We start from the raw sequence: 23005 nt of genomic DNA on the forward strand, positions 1-23005 counted from the left end.
GTGCCTGCAACACACTGCTGGAGGTGGCGGTGGAGGCAAATAGGATAGTGGGATTTAAGAGGTTTTTAGGTAGATACAAGGATTATGGAGGGATATAGGTCACATACAGGTGGAGGAGATTAGTTTAACTTGGGATCATGTTCAGCACAGACCTTGTGGACCAAATGGCCTGTTCCTGTGCCGTACGATTTTGTGTCCAATGCAGTTGGAAAGTCTGAGGGATCTGACCTGGTCATGCAAAACCGTGATAAGGAAGCAAGTTGCTTCACACTTGAGTATACAAGGTGGGAGGTCATGTTGCAGTTGTATAAGACGTTGGTGAGACCGCATTTTAGAGTATTGTGTTCAGTTTTGGGCACCATGTTATAGGAAAGATATTTTCAAGCTTGAAAGGGGTCAGAAAAGAGTTACGAGGATGTTGCCATGACTAGAGGGTGTGGGCTATAATGAGAGGTTGAGTAGGCTGGGTCTATTCCATGGAGCACAGGAGGGTGAAGGGTGATCTTATAGAGGTATACAAAATCATGAGAGGAATAGATCGGGTAGATGCACAGAGTCTTTTACCCAGAGTAGGGGAATCGAGGACATAGGTTCAAGGTGATGGGGACAGATTTAATAGGAATCCGAGGGGTACCTTTTTCACACAAAAGGTGGTGGACATAGGAACAAGCTGCCAGAGGAGGTAGTTGAGGCTGGGACTATGCCATCGTTTAAGAAACAGTTGGACAGGTACATGGATAGGACAGGTTTGGAGGGATATGGACCAAGCGCAGGCAAGTGGGACTAGGGTAGCTTGGACATTGTTGGCCGGTGTGGGCGAGTTGGGCCGAGGGATCTGTTTCCACACTGTATCACTCTATGACTCTAAACAAATAAACTATCCCAGGAATGATTGGGTTATGAGAAGCATTTGAAGGCACTGGGCCTGAACTCGCTGGTGTTTAGAAGGATGAGGGGGCTGATCTCATTGAAACTTACTGAACAGTGAAAGCCCTGGACAGAGTAAATGTGGAGAGTCTAGGACTAGTTGGAGGGTCTAGGACTAGAGGTCACAGCCTCAGAATAAAAGGACATGCCTTTAGAAAGGAGATGAGGAGGAATTTCTTTAGTCAGAGGGTGGTGAATCTGTGGAACTCATTGCTACAGACGGCTGTGGAGGCCATCAGTGGATATTTTTAAGGCGTTGATGCGTTAATGTTGATAGATTCGGGATTAGTACGGGTGTCAGGGGTTATGCGGAGAATGAGTTTGAGAGGGAATGATAGATCAGCCATGATTGAATGGCGGAGTCGACTTGATGGGTCGAATGGCCTAATTCTGCTCTGAGAACTTATGAAAAGGAAACAGCTGAGGCGTGGCATCTTGGTCGGGCTGGACAGGTTGGGCCAAAGGGCTCGTTTCCGCGCTGTAGGATTCTATGATGCTGAAAATCTCAAAGTTGTACCTTAAGAAATTGGAAGTGTTTGAACATCTCAGCCACCACCTCCGTGTTGTGTCCTTCTTTCAGGAAGTCCAGCTCTAGCGGCACGTTCTTCTTGGTTTCATCAACCAGCCAGGCAAAGCTGAAGTCGGGGAACAGCCAGGACACACTGTGGACCAGAACCTGTGAACAACAGGCGGCATTACAGGCAGGATCAGGTCTGGCCTAATCTCCATAGCAACATGGGGCCTCATGGCAAACCTCTACTCCCCCTGCAGTCTATCCGGTACCCCTGATGACACCATTCCCCTTTACCCCCTTTGGCACATTTATTCATTTCTTCAAGGAAGTTTTGAATTTGACGAGCATGATCCCAGGAATGATTGGGTTAATCTATGATGAGGGTTTGACCTGCACACGCTGGAGTTTAGAGTGGAATTCTCTGCCACAGACGGCAGTGGAGGCCAATTCACTGGATGTTTTCAAGAGAGAGTTAGATTTAACTCTTCGGGCCAACAGAATATAGGGATATGGGGGAAAAAGCAAGAACCAGGGGCCACAGTTTAAGAATGAGGAGTAAGCCATTTAGAACGGAGACGAGGAAACACTTTTTCTCACAGAGAGTGGTGAGTCTGTGGAATTCTCTGCCTCAGAGGGCGGTGGAGGCCGGTTCTCTGGATGCTTTCAAGAGAGAGCTAGATATGGCTCTTAAAAATCGCTATTTTTAGGGGATATGGGGAGAAGGCAGGAACGGGGTACTGATTGGGGTTGATCAGCCATGATCACATTGAATGGCGGTGCTGGCTCGAAGAGCCGAATGACCTACTCCTGCACCTATTGTCTATTGTCTATAACAGGGTAATGATTTTGGATGATCAGCCATGATCATATTGAATGGCTCGAAGATCCAACTCCTGCACAAATTTTACTATGTTTCTAAAAGGATGAGGGGACCTCAATTGAAGCATACTGAATAGTGAAAGGCCTGGATAGAGTGGATGTGGAGAGGATGTTTCCACTAATGGGAGAGTCTAGGATCTGAGGCCATAGCCTCAGAATTAAGGGATGTACCTTTAGAAAGATGAGGAGGAATTTGTTTAGTCAGAGGATGGTAAATATGTGGAATTCATTGCCACTGAAGGCTGTGGAGGCCAGGTCAATGGATATTTTTACAGTGGAGATCGACAAATTCTTGGTTAGTGCGGGTGTCAGGGGTAATGGGGAGAAAGCAGGCGAATAGGGTTGAGAGTAGGGTTGCCAACTGTCCCGTATTAGCCGGGAATCCCGTATATTGGGCTAAATTGGTTTGTCCCATACGGGACCGCCCTTGTCCCGTATTTGACTGCTACTACTCGGGTCGAAGGGACTGTCGGGTCTGAGTGCCGCGTCCGGCCCCGCCTCACCCGTCCCGATGTAGTGCAGCCCATGGAGTGCAGCAGCAGCAGCGCCTCGCCCGTGGCCCCGTCAGTTGGCAGCCCAGCCAGCTGTCCGACCTTCATACCTTCGCTTACCGCCGACACCACCACCACCCCTCCTTATCATGGCCGATCATCGGTTCGTGAGTTGGATGGGGCGCCGGACTTTGCTCGCGATGTCGCCCGGGCCAAAACTCCTCAGCTGGCCCGCCGGCTGGGCTTTGTGTGCAGTCCAGCACCCGGGCCAACTCATCATTCACCCAGACACGGCCGAGTTGGTCAACGAAATGCCGTTGGGAATTTGTCCCGTATTTTGACCTTTTGTCCCTTATTTGGGAGTGAGAAAGTTGGCAACCCTAGTTGAGAGGGAAACATAGATCTGCCATAATTGAATGGTGGAGTAGACTTGATGGGCCGAGTGGCCTAAACGGGCTCCTATAACCTATGAACCTTTGAGGGATATGGGCCAAATGCGGGCAAATGGGACTAGCGAAGATGGGCCACCTTAATGGGCATGGACATGTTGGACTTAAGGGCTTGTCTCCGTGCTGTATCACCCTTTGACTGCGTCACCTTCTCTTTCCTTTGAATACAGAGAGTATGGCCCATCCAACTCATTCTCTTCTCCGTTATTAACACCATTCAGTCTACAACCCACACTGCCATTCTGAACTTCACTGCTGCAAATAATCTTCATTTCAGTGAATAGTCCAACAAGAAGAAAGGGCCTTAAGGGCCTGTCCCACTTTGGTGTCATTTGCGCGTCACGCAGGTGGCGCCCGAAGATTTTGTGAATCCCAAAATCCTGGGACGCCGCGTGTGACCGCGCGTCACCGCCTATGCCACCACGTCTCACCACGCGCCATGTGCCCGTCACGACGCGTGCGTGATGCGCAAATGATGTCGCGTCGTGCATCGTGACACGTAAATGTTGTCGCATAAATGACGCGCAGATAACGCCCAAGTAGGACTGGCCCTTTAGAGCACCTTTTCACAATCCATCTATCCACAGAATAAATTGGTAAAGAACATTAAAATCAGTGAATGCAGCAGCAGGAAACCTCTGAGGAATAATGTTTAACAACATTTAGCAGAGCGCATTTATTTTTGCTGTTGCTTAAATTGCATTTTCAGACGTATTTATTGATTTACATGATATGCTGACAAGATGCAGAGCAGAGAGAGACCAGACACAATTGGAATACGTTGCAATGGTGTGCAAGGTAATTTGAGACTGATTTCCAAACACACAGATCCAGTGGTCAGTTTATTTCCCTCAATATTACGAATCTGTTACTCACCACATACATTATTCCATTGAAGCTTAATGTACATTTGACAAACAGCCAAACGTCATGTGACTTGGCATATTCCAGCCTTCCAGACTCAACAATGGACTCAACAAGTTCCAGTTCGCCTACTCTCCTTAAGAGCAAGAGGCCTGGATACAGTCGATGTGATGTTTTCACCAGTGGGAGAGTCTAGGATCAGAGGTCATAGCCTTAAGGGCCTGTCCCACTTGGCGATTTTTTCGGCGACTGCCGGCGTCATTGACTGACGTATCAGGTTCGTCAAAAGATTTTGAACATTTCAAAATCCAGCGGCGACAAAAAAAAAGTTGAGACACTTGAGGAAACACCGTGCGTCAATACATCATCACGCCGCGTCACGTCACGTCACGCCGCGTCACGTCACGTCACGTCACGTCACGTCACGTCACGCCGCATCACGGCGCACATTTTTTGGCTACATCTGTGGTGAGTAACAGATCCGTAATATTGAGGGAAATAAAGTGACCACTGGATCAGTCAGTGATGCCGGCAATCGCCAAAAAAAATCGCCAAGTGGGACAGGCCCTTAAGAATAAAAGAACGTTCCTTTAGGAAGGAGATGTGTCGTGTGTGCGCTAATCTTCTGGTTCTTCCGACCTCATCAAATATTAACGATTAAATGAATATTAAATTATTAAAGTACATGCAGACAAGATGGCGCCCACCCCAGGCAACTCTTTGTGATCACAGGCTGGTCACAGAAGTGGATCTGCAATCGTGCATTGCAATCGCTCCAATCTCCACTCCGACAGATTCACATTATTCCCCTTCTCGTGTACCTCATTGGAGACCCCCACCTCCCCCCCCCCCCCCACCCCTCCATCAGTCTGAAGAAGGGTTTCGGCCCGAAACGTTGCCTATTTCCTTCGCTCCATAGATGCTGCTGCACCCGCTGAGTTTCTCCAGCACTTTTGTCTACCTTCAATTTTCCAGCATCTGCAGTTCCTTCTTAAACAATTGATTGTAACCATGTTATTGTCTTTCCGCTGACTGGTTAGCACGCAACACAAGCTCTTCACTGCACCTCGGTACACGTGACAATAAACTAATCTCAAACTAAACCTCAACATCCACCATCTTGCATTCATCAATGCTTGTGGTACCTCCCAAAGGTGATCCTTTATTGCACAAATCTCTGGCTGGGGATCTTATCTGTGACTTGATCTCTGTTGAATAACTGAAGGCAGATGATGCTTAACTAAATGTGGTATCAAAGATAAGAATTGGGAGCAAGCAAATTTGCAAGTAACTTCAACGAACTACTAATGGCGGCTTATGGGCCTGTCCCACTTACGCGACTTTTTTCGGCGACTGCCAGCACCCGTCATAGGTCGTTGCACGTCGGCGACAATTTTCAACATGTCGAAAATCCAGCGGCGACCCGAACAAGGTACGACTCTTTGGGCGACTACTCACGACCATACAGGCTTCAACCTGCGACATGTCACCAGGCTGTCGCCTGTATGGTCGTGAGTAGTCTCCTCAGTCGCCCAAAGAGTCGTAGCGTCTTTCTGGTCGCCGCTGGGTTTCCAACATGTTGAATATTTTCGCCGCCCTACAACGAGCTATGACGGGTGCCGGCAGTCGCCGAAAAAGTCGCGTAAGTGGGACAGGCCCATTAGTGTCATTATTTATCATTGGTTGTAAAGAAGATACCAGTTCTTTTAACAACACCTTGGCACCTTTTCAAGGCAGATGAGAGAAATGATAATGTCACAGGTTTGATTAGAAGGCAATAATTATTTAATTGCCGCCCTTCGATGTCAACTCATATGATTCATATTTATTTCATTTTGATCACTAACTGCACAGTGTGTTACTCTACACAAATAAGTATTGCTGTTAAGACCACAGTGATAAATTGTTGCCATAGAGATTATGGAAGACTCTGCCAGCGCATTGATTTGGGGCAATATCTTTTCCTCTTAAAGGTCACGGCTTCATCAATCATTCCTGGCTATTCGGAAATCCAAGAAGGCCAAGATTCACAATCAGTTTTATTGCAGTGTGTAATTGTCGACTACTCCACACATGACCTAGCGAAGGCATTCCCAAGTGGAGCAAAGAGTTGCCTGGCAACGATTTGACTCTGGCCAACAAGGTGGCACAGGCGTGCAGCACGGTGGCCCACCGGAGACACGGGTTCGATCCTGACCTCGGGTGCTGTCTGTATGGAGTTTGCACGTTGTCCCCATGACCTGCGTGGGTTCTCACTGGGTGCTCCGATTTCCTCCCACACTACAAAGACGTGCAGGTTTGTAGGTTAATTGGCTTTGGTAAAAAGTGTAAAATTGTCCCCAGTTTGTGTAGGACGTGTGTTAGTGTTCGGGGATGGCTGATCGGTGCGGACTCGGTGGGCCGGTGGCCTGTTTCCACGCTGTATCATTCAACTACATTTCACCCAGGTGGGAGATGTAATGAATTCTACAGATTCACCACCCTCTGACTAAAGAAATTCCACCTCATCTCCTTTCTAAAGGTACGTCCCATGTTGACCCATCTAAACTAGTCCTATTTGCCTGCGTTGGTCCATATTCTTCCAAACCTCTTCAACCTATTCCTATCCTTTCCTATCCATGCACCTATCCGGATGCAAATTGATTGTGTCACATGTAACGTAGTCCTAATGGTGCCTTGCAAAATAGAAGGAATCTTAAGTTGTTATGGACACCTTTTATCTATTGAATCCAATAGTGTCGTCTACCTGCTTTGATTAGATCAAACATACCAAGGCACTTTTGCAGGTAAAGTACCTGTTTGTTTCGATTGATGGAAAACAGGGCCTTCGGATATTAAACATTGCTGGTGCTTCTGAAGTGGCCACTTTTACTTTGGCAAAACCAGCTTTGGACTTGCCGATCGTTTCGCCGAACACTGGCGCTCAAGCTGCCAAGGCCTGCTAAAGTCACCAGGCCAGCGATCGGAGCACTTCTCTCTGGCGACCCCCGGCAAGGGTTCACCTGCTCCGCGATGGAAAGTCCACGCTGCGCCCGCTGCCGATGCTCCGGGCCCGACTCTGGGAAAGGCCGCTCCAATCCATGGTGTTAGGCCGCGAGGGAGGCGACATGGAAATCCGTGGAGGGGGCGGCCAAAAGCAGTCACCCAAACTAACACTAGACACACCAAAAAAATAACGAACACGCTGCTGGCAGGGCAGCCGTCTCGCAGCGCCCCCACCGACTTACACATCAGCTTCAATGTTCCACACCGCCAGACCACCATTCAATGTGATCATGGCTGATCATCCCCAATCAGTACCCCGTTCCTGCCTTCTCCAATCAGTACCCCGTTCCTGCCTTCTTCCCATATTCCCTGACTCTGTTATCTTTAAGAGCCCTATCTAGCACTCTCTTGAAAGTATCCAGAGAACCGGCCTCCACCGCCCTCTGAGGCAGAGAATTCCACAGCGTGCTACCCAGTCAGTGGAAAGACAATATATGATTACAATCGAGCCATTCACAGTGTACAGATACATGATAAGGGAATAACGTTCAGTGCAAGGTAAAGCCAGTAACTTTCTTAATGTTGGAAAATATCAGCCATGAATCAAACACAATCACAATCACAATAATACTTTATTAGCCAAGTATGTTTTGCAACATACGAGGAATTTCATTTGCCAAGTCAGTCATACAAATAAAAAGCAACGGAACACAAAGAACAAGTTTTAACATAAACATCCACCAGAGTGACTCCTCCACATTCCTCACTGTGATGGAAGGCGAAGAAAAGTTCAATCTCCTCCCTTTGCTGTACTTAATGGCAGAACAAGGACAATGGGCCAGAAAGTTTACTGCTACTTCTATTTCTTTTGTTCGAAACAACTAACTTATGAAGGAGTTGCTCCAGCACAGTTACTCCACCTTTTTGTGTCTGTCTTCCAAATTAGAGGCATGAAACATGTTCCAGATGTTGGGGGGAGTCCAGAACCAGGGGCCACAGTTTAAGAATAAGGAGTAAGCCATTTAGAACGGAGACGAGGAAACACTTTTTCTCATACAGAGTGGTGAGTGTGGAATTCTCTGCCTCAGAGGGCGGTGGAGGCAGGTTCTCTGGATGCTTTCAAGAGAGAGCTAGATAGGGCTCTTAAAGATAGCGGAGTCAGGGGATATGGGGTGAAGGCAGGAACTGGGTACTGATTGGGGATGATCAGCCATGATCACATTGAATGGCGGTGCTGGCTCGAAGGGCCGAATGGCCTACTCCTGCACCTATTGTCTATTGTCTATTGTCTATTGTCGTTTGTCTAGACACAACACACAAGTAGGTAGACACAAAATGCTGGAGTAACTCAACGGGTGAGGCAGCATCGCTGGAGAGAAGGAATGGGCGACGTTTCAGGTCCTTCTTCAGATTTCAAACATCGCCCATTCCTTCTCTTCAGAGATGCTGACTCACCCGCTGATTTACTCCAGCATTTTGTGTCTACCTTCAATTTAAACATATGGCGACTGTCATATGTTGATAGATTGGAGCGGCTGGGCTTGTATAATCTGGAATTTAGAAGGATGAGAGGGTATCTTATTGAAACATATAAGATTATTATGGGTTTGGACACACTAGAGGCAGGAAACATGTTCCCGATGTTGGGGGAGTCTAGAACCAGGGGCCACAGTTTAAGAATAAGCGGTAAGCCATCTAGAACGGAGATGAGGAAAAACTTTTTCACACAGAGAGTTGTGAGTCTGTGGAATTCTCTGCCTTCTCTGAGGGCAGTGGAGGCTGGTTCTCTGGATGCTTTCAAGAGAGAGTTTGATAGAGTTCTTAGGGATAGTGGAGTTAAGGGATATGGAGAGAAGGCGGGAACTGGGTACTGATTGGGGATGATCAGCCATGATCACATTGAATTGTGGTGCTGGCACGAAGGGCCGAATGGCCTACTCATAGAAACATAGAAAATAGGTGCAGGAGTAGGCCATTCGGCCCTTTGAGCCTGCACCGCCATTCGATATGATCATGGCTGATCATCCAACTCAGTATCCCAGTACTCCTGCACCTATTGTCTATTGTCTAAACCAGCATCTGCAGTTGTTTCTTACACATATATTATGAAGGAGTTATCCCAGCTGTGTCTGTCTAATAACTTCTGAGGGAGGTGCTACCAGGTTGAATTCCAGTCCTTTCTTCTCTCCGCTTCAGTGAATTACACACGGGATTTGGAGATTTTCCTTCAGAAGTGCGATCTTCATGGGAGGAATTAAAAACCACCGCGACACAGGCTTTGAATCATGCAAGCTGTGTAAAACTGCCAGAGTACAAAGACTCAACTCACCGAGTGGCTGTCTGAAGACTGCACTGATTTCTCTCCTGCACACCGTTTTAGAAATTTAGCATTTTAAACATATGTTTCAATAAAAATCCAATTTCTTGACATCCTAAGGCATTTAAAAAAAATACTTTTACAACCAACTGGTTTGGGAATACTGTTTAAATGTTGGGATAGTATTACAAAAAATAAATGTATTCTCCATCACAAAAGGCACAACAGTTCCTTATGAAACAGTGCATGTGCTCAAGGTGGTAAACGATCAACAAAGTGACTATCATAAAGAAGCAACAGTGATTCCTGGGCCAAAGAGGGTGAGAGGGCAGGAAGTGGTAAAGGGTAATTGAACAGTCAATTATAACCAGTAGAAACAAGGAACTGCAGATGCTGGTTTATACCAAAGATAGACACAAAAAAGTGCCGGAGTAACTCAGCGGTTCAGGCAGCATCTCTGACGAAAAAGGATGGTGGCGTTTTGGGTCGGGACCCTTCTTGAAGTCTGAAGAACGGTCCCGACCCGAAACGTCACCCATCCTTTTTCGCCAGAGACGCTGCCTGATCCGCGGTGCTACTCCAGCACTTTTAGACAATTCTGTGTGACTTGTACTCTTTATCTACATAACTGAATAGATGTAAATTGGGGCAGAGGAACGTGTCTTCAAATCAAACCATTTTATTTATAAAGCACTTTTCACAATATCTCCAAACACAACTTATAACCGGTGGCATCTCTTGTCTGGAAATTCATGGAACCATATTTTGATAATAGTTTGCATGCCTGAGGAAGGGTCCTGATCCATACTTATTCGACCATAAAGGCGCTGGAGGCTTTACCCCGGTTCACCCTCCCACCCAGTTCACTTTAGTTTATTGTCACGTGTACCGAGGTACAGTGAAAAACTTTTGTTGCGTGCTAACCAGTCAGCGGGCGGACTATACATGATTACAATCAAGCCATTTACTGTACGTACACATGCTCAGAGAATAAATGTTGCCGTAGCAAGACATTTGAAAGTGTGGAGCGATTGTAATATGTGATTTCAGATCTGTTCTCTCTGTTTGCACACAGAGAGTTGTGAATCTGTGGAATTCTCTGCCACAGAAGGCAGTGGAGGCCAATTCACCTTATATTTTCAAGAGAGAGTTAGATATGGCTCTTCGGGCTAATGGAATCAAGGGATATGGGGAGAAAGCTAGGAACGGGCTACTAATTTTGGTTGAGCAGCCATGATCATATTGATTGGCGGTGCTGGCACGAAGGGCCGAATGGCCTACTCCTGCACCTATTTTCCATGTTTCTATGTTTCCGCGGCAAGCACGCAAATAGTCGCCCGGCTTGGGTGCCATCTTGGTATTTCCAGCCCACTCCTCGTGTCTGACGTCTCCAGCGGCTTCCTCCGGGTTCCGCAGTCCGCCGAGCCGTCAGACAGGTTCCACGTCCATTGAGCGCTTGGGTCTTCTGGGCGTGCACCCTGGCCATGGCACCTCGGGAAGCCCCCAACCTGAAAGTTGGCTTGGGTTGCGTGGATCAAAGGGACCTTTTTCGGACACCGTATGACCTGATCTAAGGGTTAGAAGAAAGGATCTTGACCCGAAAGGTCGGCCATTCCTTCTCTCCAGAGATGCTGCCTGTCACGCTGAGTTAGTCCAGCTTTTTGTGTCTATCTTCGGTTTAAACCTGCTTCGACAATAGACAATAGACAATAGGTGCAGGAGTAGGCCATTCGGCTCTTCGAGGCAGCACCGCCATTCAATGTGATCATGGCTGATCATCCCCAATCAGTGCCCCCGTTCCTGCCTTCTCCCCATGTCCCCTGACTCCGCTATCTTTTAGAGCTCTGTCTAGCTCTCTCTTGAAAGCATCCAGAGAAGTCTGCAGCTCCTTCTGTCACACCTGATCTAAGGTCATGGCCCCTGTAAGACACAAAGACCAGCATCGAACAAATAGACTGAACAACCCACCTCTGGGCTTTTTCGTACAACAGCAAGGAGGAGTAAATATGACAAGGCGGAGGACAATTATGCTGCCAGCAATTGGGTTTGATTTGATATAATTACATTTTCAATTTGAACTCAAGTGCAGTTACAAGGTGCAGAAGCAGCTGTCTAGAGTTACTGCACAGGCCCAACAGTAAATTCTCGGCTGAAATGATCCAGGACAATTAGCAAGCTTCCTATTTGCAAAAGATGACAAAATTATCACGATAAATTGCTCTTTCACACAGGGCAAATTCAAATTATTGTGCGAACAAATGGAACAGAATTTAATTAAAACCTGTCAGTGAACAGAGCTGTGGAGAAACAGAACACACAAAACTTCTCATGTAATAAATATCTCCATAATATTTACTAAACAATAAAAAGGTTTGGATTATAACCAGCATGAGGTAGAGCCATTAGATCACGCTGGTTAATGGTGCCTAACGCTGAGTTTAGTTTAGTTTAGAGATACAGCGCGGAAACAGGCCCTTCGGGCCTCCCAGTCTGCCCCGACCAGCGATACCCGCACACTAACACTATCCTACTCACACGAGGGGCGATTTATAATTTTTACCGAAGCAAATTAACCAACAAACCTGTACGTCTTTGGAGTGTGGGAGTCCCGGAGAAAACCCACGTGGTCATGGGGAGAACGTACAAACTCCGTACAGACAGCACCCGTAGTCAGGATTGAACCTGGGTATCTGGTGCTGTAAGGCAGCAGATCTACCACTGCGTCACTGTGCTGTCCTTACTTGCCTGAATCAGGGGACCTGGGTTCAAGTCTAATGGCTAGAATGCACAGTGCAGAGGTAGTGCTGCATTGTTGCAATTCATTTTTGCAATTTATTCGGCAAGGACTCGGTGGGCCGAAGGGCCTGTTTCCGCGTTGTATCTCTAATGTCTAATGTCGAAACTAAGGGGCCTGTCCCACTTCGGTGATTTTTTTTTAGGCGACTGCCGGCGACTGTCATAGTCGTAGCAGGTCGCCGAAAAAACGGAGACTGGACCCCCCTACGACAATGTCTACGACAATGTCTGCGACAAGCTACAACAATCTGCCACCTTGTTGACGTCAAGCTACGACAAGCTACCGACAACCGGCGACCCACTAGGACATCCCCCTGTGGCCACAACTACGACAACCTACGACCACGCCTACGACAACCTACGGCCACACAGGCGACAACCAGCCACAACCGAGGTCAACCTACGTCCGCTCGCGACAAGCTACGACAAGCAACAACCCTGTCGATGACAACTGAAGACAATTCAGTCGCCGGTACTTGTCACCGGTTGACGTAGGCTGACGTAGGTAGTCGCCAATGGAATTCGCCGAAGTCAGCATCGGCAACAACCTACGTCACCTGGCGACAACCTAAGACAGCATCTACGTCAGGAGGTCAAGCTACGCTCATTGGCGTCAACACACTGTCACCGTAATTTTTTGAACATGTTGAAAATCCGGCGGCGACCAGAAAAACGCTATGACTCTTTGGGCGACTGCGGAGACAACTCACGACCATACAGGTGACACCCCGGCGACCATTGTGGTGACGGCCTACTCGCCTGTAGTTGCCTAAAAAATAGCCTAAGTGGGACAGGCCCTTAAACTAAAGTGTCAGCTGTAGCTCAGGGAATTGAACCAGCCATTTTGGGGCATGGATATTCTTCCTTGATTACATATTTGAAAACTACACTGTGGATCATTTGTACATTGAGTTCCAATTTTAAATCTGAGCTCCATCAAAGTTCATTAACATTTAGTCAGTGACTTTCCAACTCAATTCACAGCAATTGACTTGGCAATTGTGCTTCCCAAGGCCATTTAAGACATTGAGTCTGCATGGGTATGGACAAGAGGGACTGAGTACTCAGTCTCCCCCTCAATGTCCATTCACACCTCCAGCCCGTGACAGGAGGAAGTCACGGTAATGGCACGTAAACCAACCTCCCTTCCATTGACTCCATCTGCACCTCACGCTGCCTCGGCAAGGCCAACAACATAATCCAGGACTGGTCGCACACCCTGGCCACTCCCTCTTCTCCCCACTCCCATCGGGCAAAAGGGTATAGAAGTGTGAAAACGCACACCTCCATATTCAGGGACAGTTTCGTCCCAGCTGGGGTCAAGGAAAGAGCGTTCACGTCGCGGCCCTGTTTCCACCACCACGCACAAGAAGCACAAGAAGCGACAAGACAGACACCATTGTGTGCAGATGCCGAGTCGTGTGTTCAGCTCTGGCTGAACAACTTCCAATCTGGTGTGTGGACTCGATAAGAAGTTCAGGCAGCTGAACCATCCTACCGCAACTAGAGAGCAGTGCTGAACTACTATCTACCTCATTGACGGCCATCGGACTATCTTTGATTGGACTTTACTGGACTTTATCTTGCACTAAACGTTATTCACGCTATTCCTTTCTGGATATCTCTGGATAGCTGGATTGTAATCATGTGTTGTCTTTCCGCTGACTGGATAGGAGGCAACGAAAGCTTTTCGCTGTACCTCGGTAAACTAGATTAACCGCGTAACTGCGACCCCTGGTCTCTCCGTTCGACAACATTCTTCAGGACCTCATTGTGGAAGTAATAATAATAATAATGGATGGGATTTATATAGCGCCTTTCTAATACTCAAGGCGCTTTACATCGCATTATTCATTCACTCCTCAGTCACACTCGGTGGTGGTAAGCTACTTCTGTAGCCACAGCTGCCCTGGGGCAGACTGACGGAAGCGTGGCTGCCAATCTGCGCCTACGGCCCCTCCGACCACCACCAATCACTCACACACATTCACACACATTCACACACAGGCAAAGGTGGGTGAAGTGTCTTGCCCAAGGACACAACGACAGTATGCACTCCAAGCGGGATTCGAACCGGTTACCTTCCGGTTGCCAGCCGAACACTTAGCCCATTGTGCCATCTGTCGTCCCTTGTACAGCCTTGGTTTGCCCAACCAAAGGGTGTGGTGGAGACTGATCCGAGAGTGAGGTCGAAGAGGCTTCTGTATAGTCAGTGGATATGCCGGGAATGGAGGGATGTGGATCAAACTCAACTCCTCTCCAACAACCAGGCTTAGTTTAGTTTAGTTTAGTTTAGAGATACAGCGCGGAAACAGTCCCTTTGGCCCGCTGGGTCTGCGCTGGCCAGTGATCCCCGCACATTAACACTATCCTACACACACTATGTACCGTGTGTAGACCAAGCCAATTTACCTACAAACCTGTACGTCTTCGGAGTGTGGGAGGAAACCAAAGATCTCAGAGAAAACCCACGCAGGTCACGGGGAGAACGTACAAACTCCGTGCAGACAGCACCCGTCGTCGGGATCAAACCCGGGTCTGCGGTGCTGCAGGCGCTGTCAGGCTGCAACTCCACCGCTGCGCCACTGTGCCCCCTTTTTGAGTGAGGATGCTGTCTCTTCGTGAAGATGGCCAGGAAAAGAGAGTGAACACTGTGGGTTCCAGTGTGTAGGAAGGAACTGCAGATGCTGGTTTACACCGAAGATAGACACAAAATGCTGGACAGTAACTTAGCGGGACAGAGGGAAGGAATGGGTGACATTTCGGGGTCGCGACCCTTCTTCAGACCCATCCCTTCTCTCCAGAGATGCTGTCTGTCCCGCTGAGTTACTCCAGCATTTTGTGGCTACCTTCTGTGGGTCCCCGGTCATTGGTTTGCCTGGCACCCCCTCACCACCGCCCAGCACAGGCCTGCGGTGTGAAAGGTAGCCTTTCAAAGACATGGCTGGAGCAGGAATGAACCCGCTTTGCAATCAGTGGCCGCGGGCCAATGTGTGCGCTCTGCGAAGGTGCTGCTGCTGCCGAGCGCTGCTGTGTTGCCGCAGCAACTATCTCCACACACATCGGCCTGGTGCGTGAAGGCTGAGCAGAGCAGGAACACGAGCTTCCCACTCGTCTCACTGGGGGAGTTTCAGCTGTTTCAGCACAAGAAGTGAGAAGACCTGTTTCCTTTATCATCATTAATTTTTTTGCATATCTTTCGTTCATTTGTTCTACATCTCTCCACATCACCGTCTATCTCCCGTTTCCCTTTCCCCTCGCTGAGTCCCGATGCCGGAGTTTCGATCATCCCGACGAGAGGGACTGGACATCAGACCGTCGGCAATGGCAAGTGTGGAGGTTTCAAGGCCCCGACCGCGGGTGAACAAAGAGGAAGATGACTGAACTTTATTGCCTTCCCTCACAGTGAGGAATGTGGATTCCACTGTGGTGGATGTTTATGTTAAATTTATTTTATGCGTGTAATGTGTTCTTTTCACTTAGCATGGCTGTATGGTAACTCCAATTTCACTGTACCTTAATTGGTTAAGTGACAATAATGCTAACTTGAGCTTGAACTTGAAGAAGGGTCTCGACCCGAAACGTCACCTATTCCTTTTCTCCAGAGATGCTGTCTGACCTGCTGAGTTACTCCAGCTTTAAGAAGAGGATGTAGCCAGGACTTGAGGGCCTGAGCTATACAGAGTGTTTGAGCAGGCTGGGACTCTATTCCTTTGAGCGCAGGAGGATGAGGGGTGATCTTATACTGGTGTACAAAATCATGAGAAGAATAGAACAGGTGAACGCACAGAGTCTCTTGCCCAGAGTAAGGGAATCAAGAACCAGAGGACATAGGTTTAAGGTGAGTTGGGGAAATTATTTAATAGGAACCTGAGGGATACCTTTTCACACAAAGAGTGGTGGGTGTATGGAACGAGCTGCCAGAGGAGGTAGTTGAGGCAGGTACTATCGCAACGTTTAAAAAACATTTACACAGCTACCTGGAGAGGATAGGTTTAGAAGCATATGGGCCAAATGCAGCCAGGAGGGCAAGTTGGGCCGAAGTTTCTGCACTGTTGACTATGATTCAATAAAAGAGAGAGAGTGAGACGGAGAGGGAAAGCACCACAACTGGGCCCCATAGCTGAGCAGGGATGTGCCAGCTTTGGGGAGGGTCCGGAGAAGGTTTGCGAGAACGATCGTCTCTGGTCGAAAGAGTCTGGTCTCCAGCCCGTTCTATCAGTCCCTGTAAAGTCCACAATGAGAATCCTCCAGGCATGATGTTCTAGAGGCATCGTCATAGATACCACAGAAACAGGCCCTTCAGCCCACCAAGACTGTCCTGACCATCAACCATTCATTTACACTAATAGTATCCTTATCCAGCTTATTCCTCCACACGCTCCCATCAACTGCCCCCAGAGTCTACCACTCAGATACACGCTAAAGGCAATTTGCAGTGACCATTTAACCTCAGAGTGGCACAGTAGAAACAGTGCCAGTCTGCCATGGGCGGAAATCGCTTTAAAAACATGGGGGGGACACAAAGAGAGAGGGCATAGAGGGGAGAGAGAGAGGGCAGAGAGGAACGATGGCATGTTATAACGCACCGCCGACCCATTCTGACCGCTGTCACCGCCACCGAACACCGCCCCCCCCCTCCCCCCCAACCTTGCACCCTTCTTCACGGCGGCCCTGACAATTCGAGGTAACAACACTAAGAGCAGCTCCGGGCCACCGTGCTCCCCGACTCCAAACGACGCGAAGCCTAACTGACACACGCTGCGTCCTGCACTGAGCTTTCTGCGGGCCGGATAAAATCTCGTGGCGGGCCGGATGTGGCCCGCGGGCCACAGTTTAGAGACCACTGATGTACGCTGGCTTAATTAGGAAGAGTGTAACGCTTGCTTCCTTCCGTGGAGGGTGGGAGCACTTGGGGGGGGGGGGGGGCGGAGAATAGGCCTGTTACATTTCGACATGCAAGAAAACATGGGGGGGATTGCCTCCCACCTCTCAAAACATGGGACACACACGTCCCCCCCATACCCCCTCACCCCCTCCCCCCGGATTTCCACCCATGCCGGCCGCCCGGTTTCATCCTGACCTCTATGTTGTCATGGAGTCTATGGGACATTTGTATGTCATGGAGTCTGTGTGCAGTTTGTACATTCTCTCCGTGACCACGTGGGTTTCCTCCAGGTGCTCCGGTTTCCTCCCACATCCAAAAGACATGTGGGTTAGTGGGTTAATTGGCCTCTAATGTATAGAGAGGGGATGAGAAAATGGCATAACGTGGAACTCGTGAGAACGGGTGATCGATGATCGGCATGGACTTAGTGGACTGAAGGGCCTGTTTCCATGCTGTATCTCTGAACTAAACCAAAACAATCACCCTATCAATTACCCTTTTCCCACCTCCAGTCCCGCCTCCCCCACCCACTTTCAGGCTGAAAAATGGTACTGATCTAAAACATCACCCATCTTTTTTCTCCAGAGATGATGCCTGATCCTCTGAGTTACTCCAGCATTTTGTGTCTATCTTCGGTGTAAACCAACGCCTGCAGTTCCTTCCGACACATCCCATCAACCAGAATGACTTTGGCATTTGGGGGGAGGGGGGAAATGGAGCACCCAGAGGAAACCCATGCAGTCAATGGGAGAACGTGCAAACTCCACACTGACAGCTCAGGAGGTCAGGATTGAATCCAGGTCTCAGAACCAGGTCTACTGTCTGCTGGTGCCAGTGGACTTACATGACCTACCACTCTGCATCTTGTATGGTCAGAGAGTTGATGAGACACACTGGGTGGTGTTATCATGGGCACCATCAGAGCCTCGTAAAATATCCATCTGTCTCTGTGTGGATCAAGCACACGCTGGCACAGGAGATTAGAACATGCCATAGTCATTAAGAGATAGTTAAAGTGAGTATTCTGTTTAAAATAGTCTGCAAAGTTAGCTCTCCCTCTTTGAAGAAAATTCAAAAGCCGCTCTCCCTCCATCTCTCTCTCTGTCTCTCTATCTCCCTCCATCTCTCTCGGTCTCTCTATCTCTCTCTCCATCTCTCTCTGTTTCTCTATCTCTCTCTCCATCTCTCTCTCCGTCTCTCTCTCTCATTCCATCTCTCTCTTGATTCTCCTGACCTTGATCAGTGCGGGTGTCAGGGGTTATAGGGAGAAGGGATGAGAATGGGGTTGAGAGGGAAAGATTGAATGGAGGAGTAGACTTGATGGGCCGAGTGTCCTCATTCTGCTCCTAGGCCTCTATCTCTCTTTCTCCCTCGCTCTCTCACTCTCCGTCCCTCTCTCTCCGTCTCTTTCTCTCCGTCTCTCTCCGTCTCTCTCTCTCTCTCTCCGTATCTCTCTATCTCCATCTGTCTCACTCTGACCCACTCTGTCTGTCGCTGTCTGTCTATCTCTCTGTCTCTTTCTGACCCTCTCTCCGTCCTCCTCCACATCTGTCTCTCTCTCTCTAAAAGGGATTACAGTAATGAGACACACTCCTTAACCATGCTCAGATAGTAAAATATAAATAGTCGTGTTCTCATTTTGCTTCTATGGATAATTATTTTTCGAGACATATTTTACTGTTCATACAGCTGCCAGTCTTTGACAAGCTAATTAATTTTAACACTGTGTTCTCCTTGTGTGCTGTGCTCTCACATTGAGAACCGACCATTGGAACCCGTTGTAGCATGCCCCTTACAACTCTCACCAACTTCTACAGATGCACCACAGAAAGCATTTTATCAGGATGCATCACAGCACCATCCAGGGCCGCAAGAAATCACACGGAATTGTGGACGCAGCCCAGACCATCACACAAACCAACCTCCCTTCCATTGACTCCGTTTATAATTCACGCTGCCTCGGCAAGGCCAGCAGCACAATCAAGGACAAGTCGCACCCTGGCCACTCCCTCTTCTCCCCTCTCCCATTAGGAAGTGTAAAAATACACACCTCCAGATTCAGGGACAGTTTCTTCCCAGTTACCAGCCAACTGAATCATCCTACCACAATCAGAGAGCGGTCCTGAACTACTATCTACCTCTTTGATGGCCCTCGGACTATCCATGATCGGACTTTGCCTTGCATTAAACGTTATTCCCATATCGCGTATCTATATATTGTAAATAGCTCGATTGTAATCATGCATTGTCTTTCCGCTGACTTTAATAAAAGCTTTTCACTATACCTCAGTACACGTGACAATAAACAAAACTGAAACTGAAACTGAGAACCAGCTTCACGTTTCTCCACGCGTTGTGGGTATCCTACTGCTTGGGTTCCTGGCAGTCCATTTAACTGGGTCCTCAAAGTATATTTCAAGTTGAAACGTCTCCTCCGATAGATGGTCTTATGTTGCAGGGAATGTGCGCGTCCTAATGTGCTTTCAGCTCAGTCAGTACGATGCGCTGAGAAGGTTGTTGGCTGCAACCTTCCCCCCATTGACGAACTGTACACTGCAAGGGCCAGGAAGCGAGCGGGTAGGATCATCTCTGACCCCTCTCACCCTGTCCACAAACTCTTTGAATCACTTCCCCCTGGAAGGCGACTCCGGACTGTCAAAGCCGCCACAGGCAGGCATAAAAACAGCTTTTTTTCCAAAAGCTGTAGCTCTACTCAATAACCAAAAATCTGTAGCCTCCTTTTGCTCTGGTATTTTTATTTCAGTCACATGTTTAAACTATAATGTTTTATTCTTAATGTTTTAATGTTCTATGTTTTATTCTTAAGGGTTTACTGTGTGTCGTGTTGTTACTTGCGAGTGGAGCACCAAAGCAAATTCCTTGTATGTGCACATACTTGGCCAATAAACGTATTCATTCATTCATTCATTCATTCGTTCATTCATTCATTCATTCATTCATTCATTCATTCATTCATTCATTCATTCATTCGTTCGTTCGTTCGTTCGTTCGTTCGTTCATTCATTCATTCATTCATTCATTCACATGGATTAGAAACAGAAGTGAACATAGCTGATCTAACAGTAACCTGAACTTCACATTACCCTCAGTAACATCCCGTTACCTTTCACCATAATTCACCATTTATGGATGGGACAGGTTTGGAAGGATATGGGTCAAACACATATGTGGAACTTGTGTGGCTAGGGTGGTGAGTGCCCGGAACATGCAGCTGGGTTTGGAGGTTGAGGCAGATGTGATAGTGATATTTATGAGGCTTTTGGATCGGCACATGGATGTGCAGGGAATGGAGGGGTGTGGATTATACACAGTAGATAAGAGATGATGTCTGGGAAGGAACTGCAGATGCTAGTTCCACTGTATCCCTTCGTTATCACCACTTCCCGAGCCAACAATGGACCATTGTGGGCTCCACCCTTCCATGGTCATCCATAACTGGGCCTGATTTGCCTAACCCGCTGATTTAGTCCAGCACTGTGTCCCTCTTAGATAAGAGATTGTCTCGGCATCATGTTCGGCACAGACAGTGTGGGCTGAAGGGCCTGTTCTAATGCTGTACCGTTCTATGTTTTATGTTCTACACCGTGACAAATTGAGCCTAGTGTAACAAACGTAAGGATGAAAACCCTATTTTAGTCAGTTATTACATAGCTTCTGGTCTCAGCTGACTGAATCAAGTCTCCTTTCTCTCATTGAAACTACATTTGGCTGTGGTCCGTTGCTTCAACAGAGTACCAAGTGTCCTGCCCCGCATGTGGCTTTACTGGGTTGTTATACCGGCTGACCCACGTCTGATGGCCTTTTCTCTTGAGCAAAAAAGTCAACTGTTGGGAGAACTCAGGGGGTCAGGCAGCATATATGGAGGCACGAAGAGATGGTCAACATTTTGGGTTCAGACTCGGCATCAAGACGGGACAGGACAGGATCCTGTGCTGCTGCAGGGTCCCCACCTGAAACTATGACCCTCTTTGCGTCCACAGATGCTGCCTGGCCCGCTGAGTTTCTCCAGTAGTTTATTTTTTGCTCCAGTCTCCAGCATCTGCAATCTTTCGTGCTGCCCCCTCTTCCACCTTGAGCCTTAATGGACAGGGAAAGGTTTCGAGGGGTGGCACAGTGGCACATCGATAGAGTCACTGATTCACAGCGCCAGAGACCCGGGTTCAATCCTGACCACAGGTGCTGTCTGTGGGGAGTTTGCACGTTCTCCCTGTGACCAGGTGGGTTTTCTCCAGTTTCTCCCGTTTGCAGGTTTGTAGGTAAATTAGCTTCTGTAAATTGTCCCTCGTGTGTAGGATACAACCGGTGTAGAGGTGATTGCTGGTCGGCGTGGACTTGGTGGGCTGAAGGACTTCTTTGCACACTGGATCTCTACACTAAAAACTAAACTAAACTAAACTAAATTAAACTAAACTGGAGGGTGTTATGGGTGAAACGTGGGCAGGTGACAACTGTTGTAATTGTAAAACGAAACTATATTTACAGGTGGATTCTCACCGCCAGCACCATGATCCAATGAAGAATTCTCACTCCATGCACCAATGTCAACTCCCAATAATCTGCTTTCCACTATTAGTGGGGCAAAAAGATCGAACACTTGCCTAAAGAAAATGGGAGACAAAATCTGGATTTATAAAGCCCAGTGTTAAAGACTAAGATTTCCAAAGTCTGTCAGCGAATGATAATTAATTCATCCTTGGCCTTGTATGCTAAATGTATATTGCATGACCCCATGATTCGGAGAGCGATGCCGTCGGAAGCACAAGCTTCTGGTAGGGCCACCCATGGCGGTAAGGTCGAGGATGAAGGTCCAGACTAAGAACGATCCAACCTACAAGACCTCAACGGCGGACCAGGCGGACAAAGTTATCTTGAATTCCACGGCTGTGAAGGCGGATGAAGGCTGCAACAGATCTATCAGCTCTAATCGTCTTGGTTCCCTTGCCATTGGAATGAGTGGATTGATTTGTGAAAGGCTGTGTGCTTCTTGGAGTGCAACATCAAGTACACGTTAAACAAACGCACACAAAGGCGTCTTCGTTCTGTGAGCTGCAAAGCCAGGATTGGACTCATAAGCCACCTGAGAGTCCATAAAAACAACAGAACAGAGACCATCATCTTGGACCTCGAGCGATAGCCACAACAACAAATTTAGTACATTAAATACTGCTGTCAAATCAGCCTCATTACAGGCAATGAAAATACAATGAAATGAAACAATGAAAACAAACTTTGGAAGTAGGCCTCAAGGCTTGCAAAGGTTTGCACGTTCTTCCTGTCACCGTGTGGGACTCTTCCCGGTGCTCAGATTCCCCCCCCCCCTCGCATCCCAAAGACATTTGTAAGTTAATTGGCCTCTGTAAATTGTCTCTTGTGTGTTTAGTTTAGTTTTAGTTTAGAGATACAGAGCGGAAACAGGCCCTTCGGCCCAACGAGACCGTGCCGACCAGCGACCCCCGCACACTGGCACTATCCTACACACACTTGGGACAATTTACAATCTACAGACGCCAATTTGCCTGCAAACCTGTACGTCCTTGGAGTGTGTGGGAGGAAATGAGAGCACCCGGAGAAAACCCACGCGGCCACCGGGAGAACCTGCAAACTCTGTACAGACAGCACCCGAGGTCAGGATCGAATCCGGGTCTTTGGAGCTGTAAGGCAGCAACTCTACTGCTGTGCCACCGTGCCGCCAGGTGTGTAGAGTGTGGATGCGAAAGTGGAAATAACATAGAATTGTTGTCACCGGCTGATAAATGGTCGATGTGGGCCCGTGGGCCGAAGGCCCTGTTTCCAAGCTCTATCTTTCCATCAATCAAAACAAACGGGTACTTTACCTGCAAAACTGCCTTGGTATGTTTGATCTAATCAAAGCAG

General features: G+C 48.1%; 1 protein-coding gene across 3 annotated transcripts in view; it reads right to left on the reverse strand.

The window, feature by feature from the left end:
* Positions 1-23005, reverse strand: part of adck1 (aarF domain containing kinase 1) — a 443344-nt gene that overhangs the window by 216339 nt on the left and 204000 nt on the right. For all 3 annotated transcript variants that reach the window (XM_033027596.1, XM_033027594.1, XM_033027595.1), the window contains exon 6: positions 1445-1603. In XM_033027596.1, coding sequence (XP_032883487.1) covers positions 1445-1603 — 159 coding nt within the window. The remainder of the gene's footprint in view (positions 1-1444; positions 1604-23005) is intronic.

Source organism: Amblyraja radiata, chromosome 9, assembly GCF_010909765.2.
Source record: "Amblyraja radiata isolate CabotCenter1 chromosome 9, sAmbRad1.1.pri, whole genome shotgun sequence".
In the NCBI taxonomy this organism is placed as follows: Eukaryota; Metazoa; Chordata; class Chondrichthyes; order Rajiformes; family Rajidae; genus Amblyraja; species Amblyraja radiata.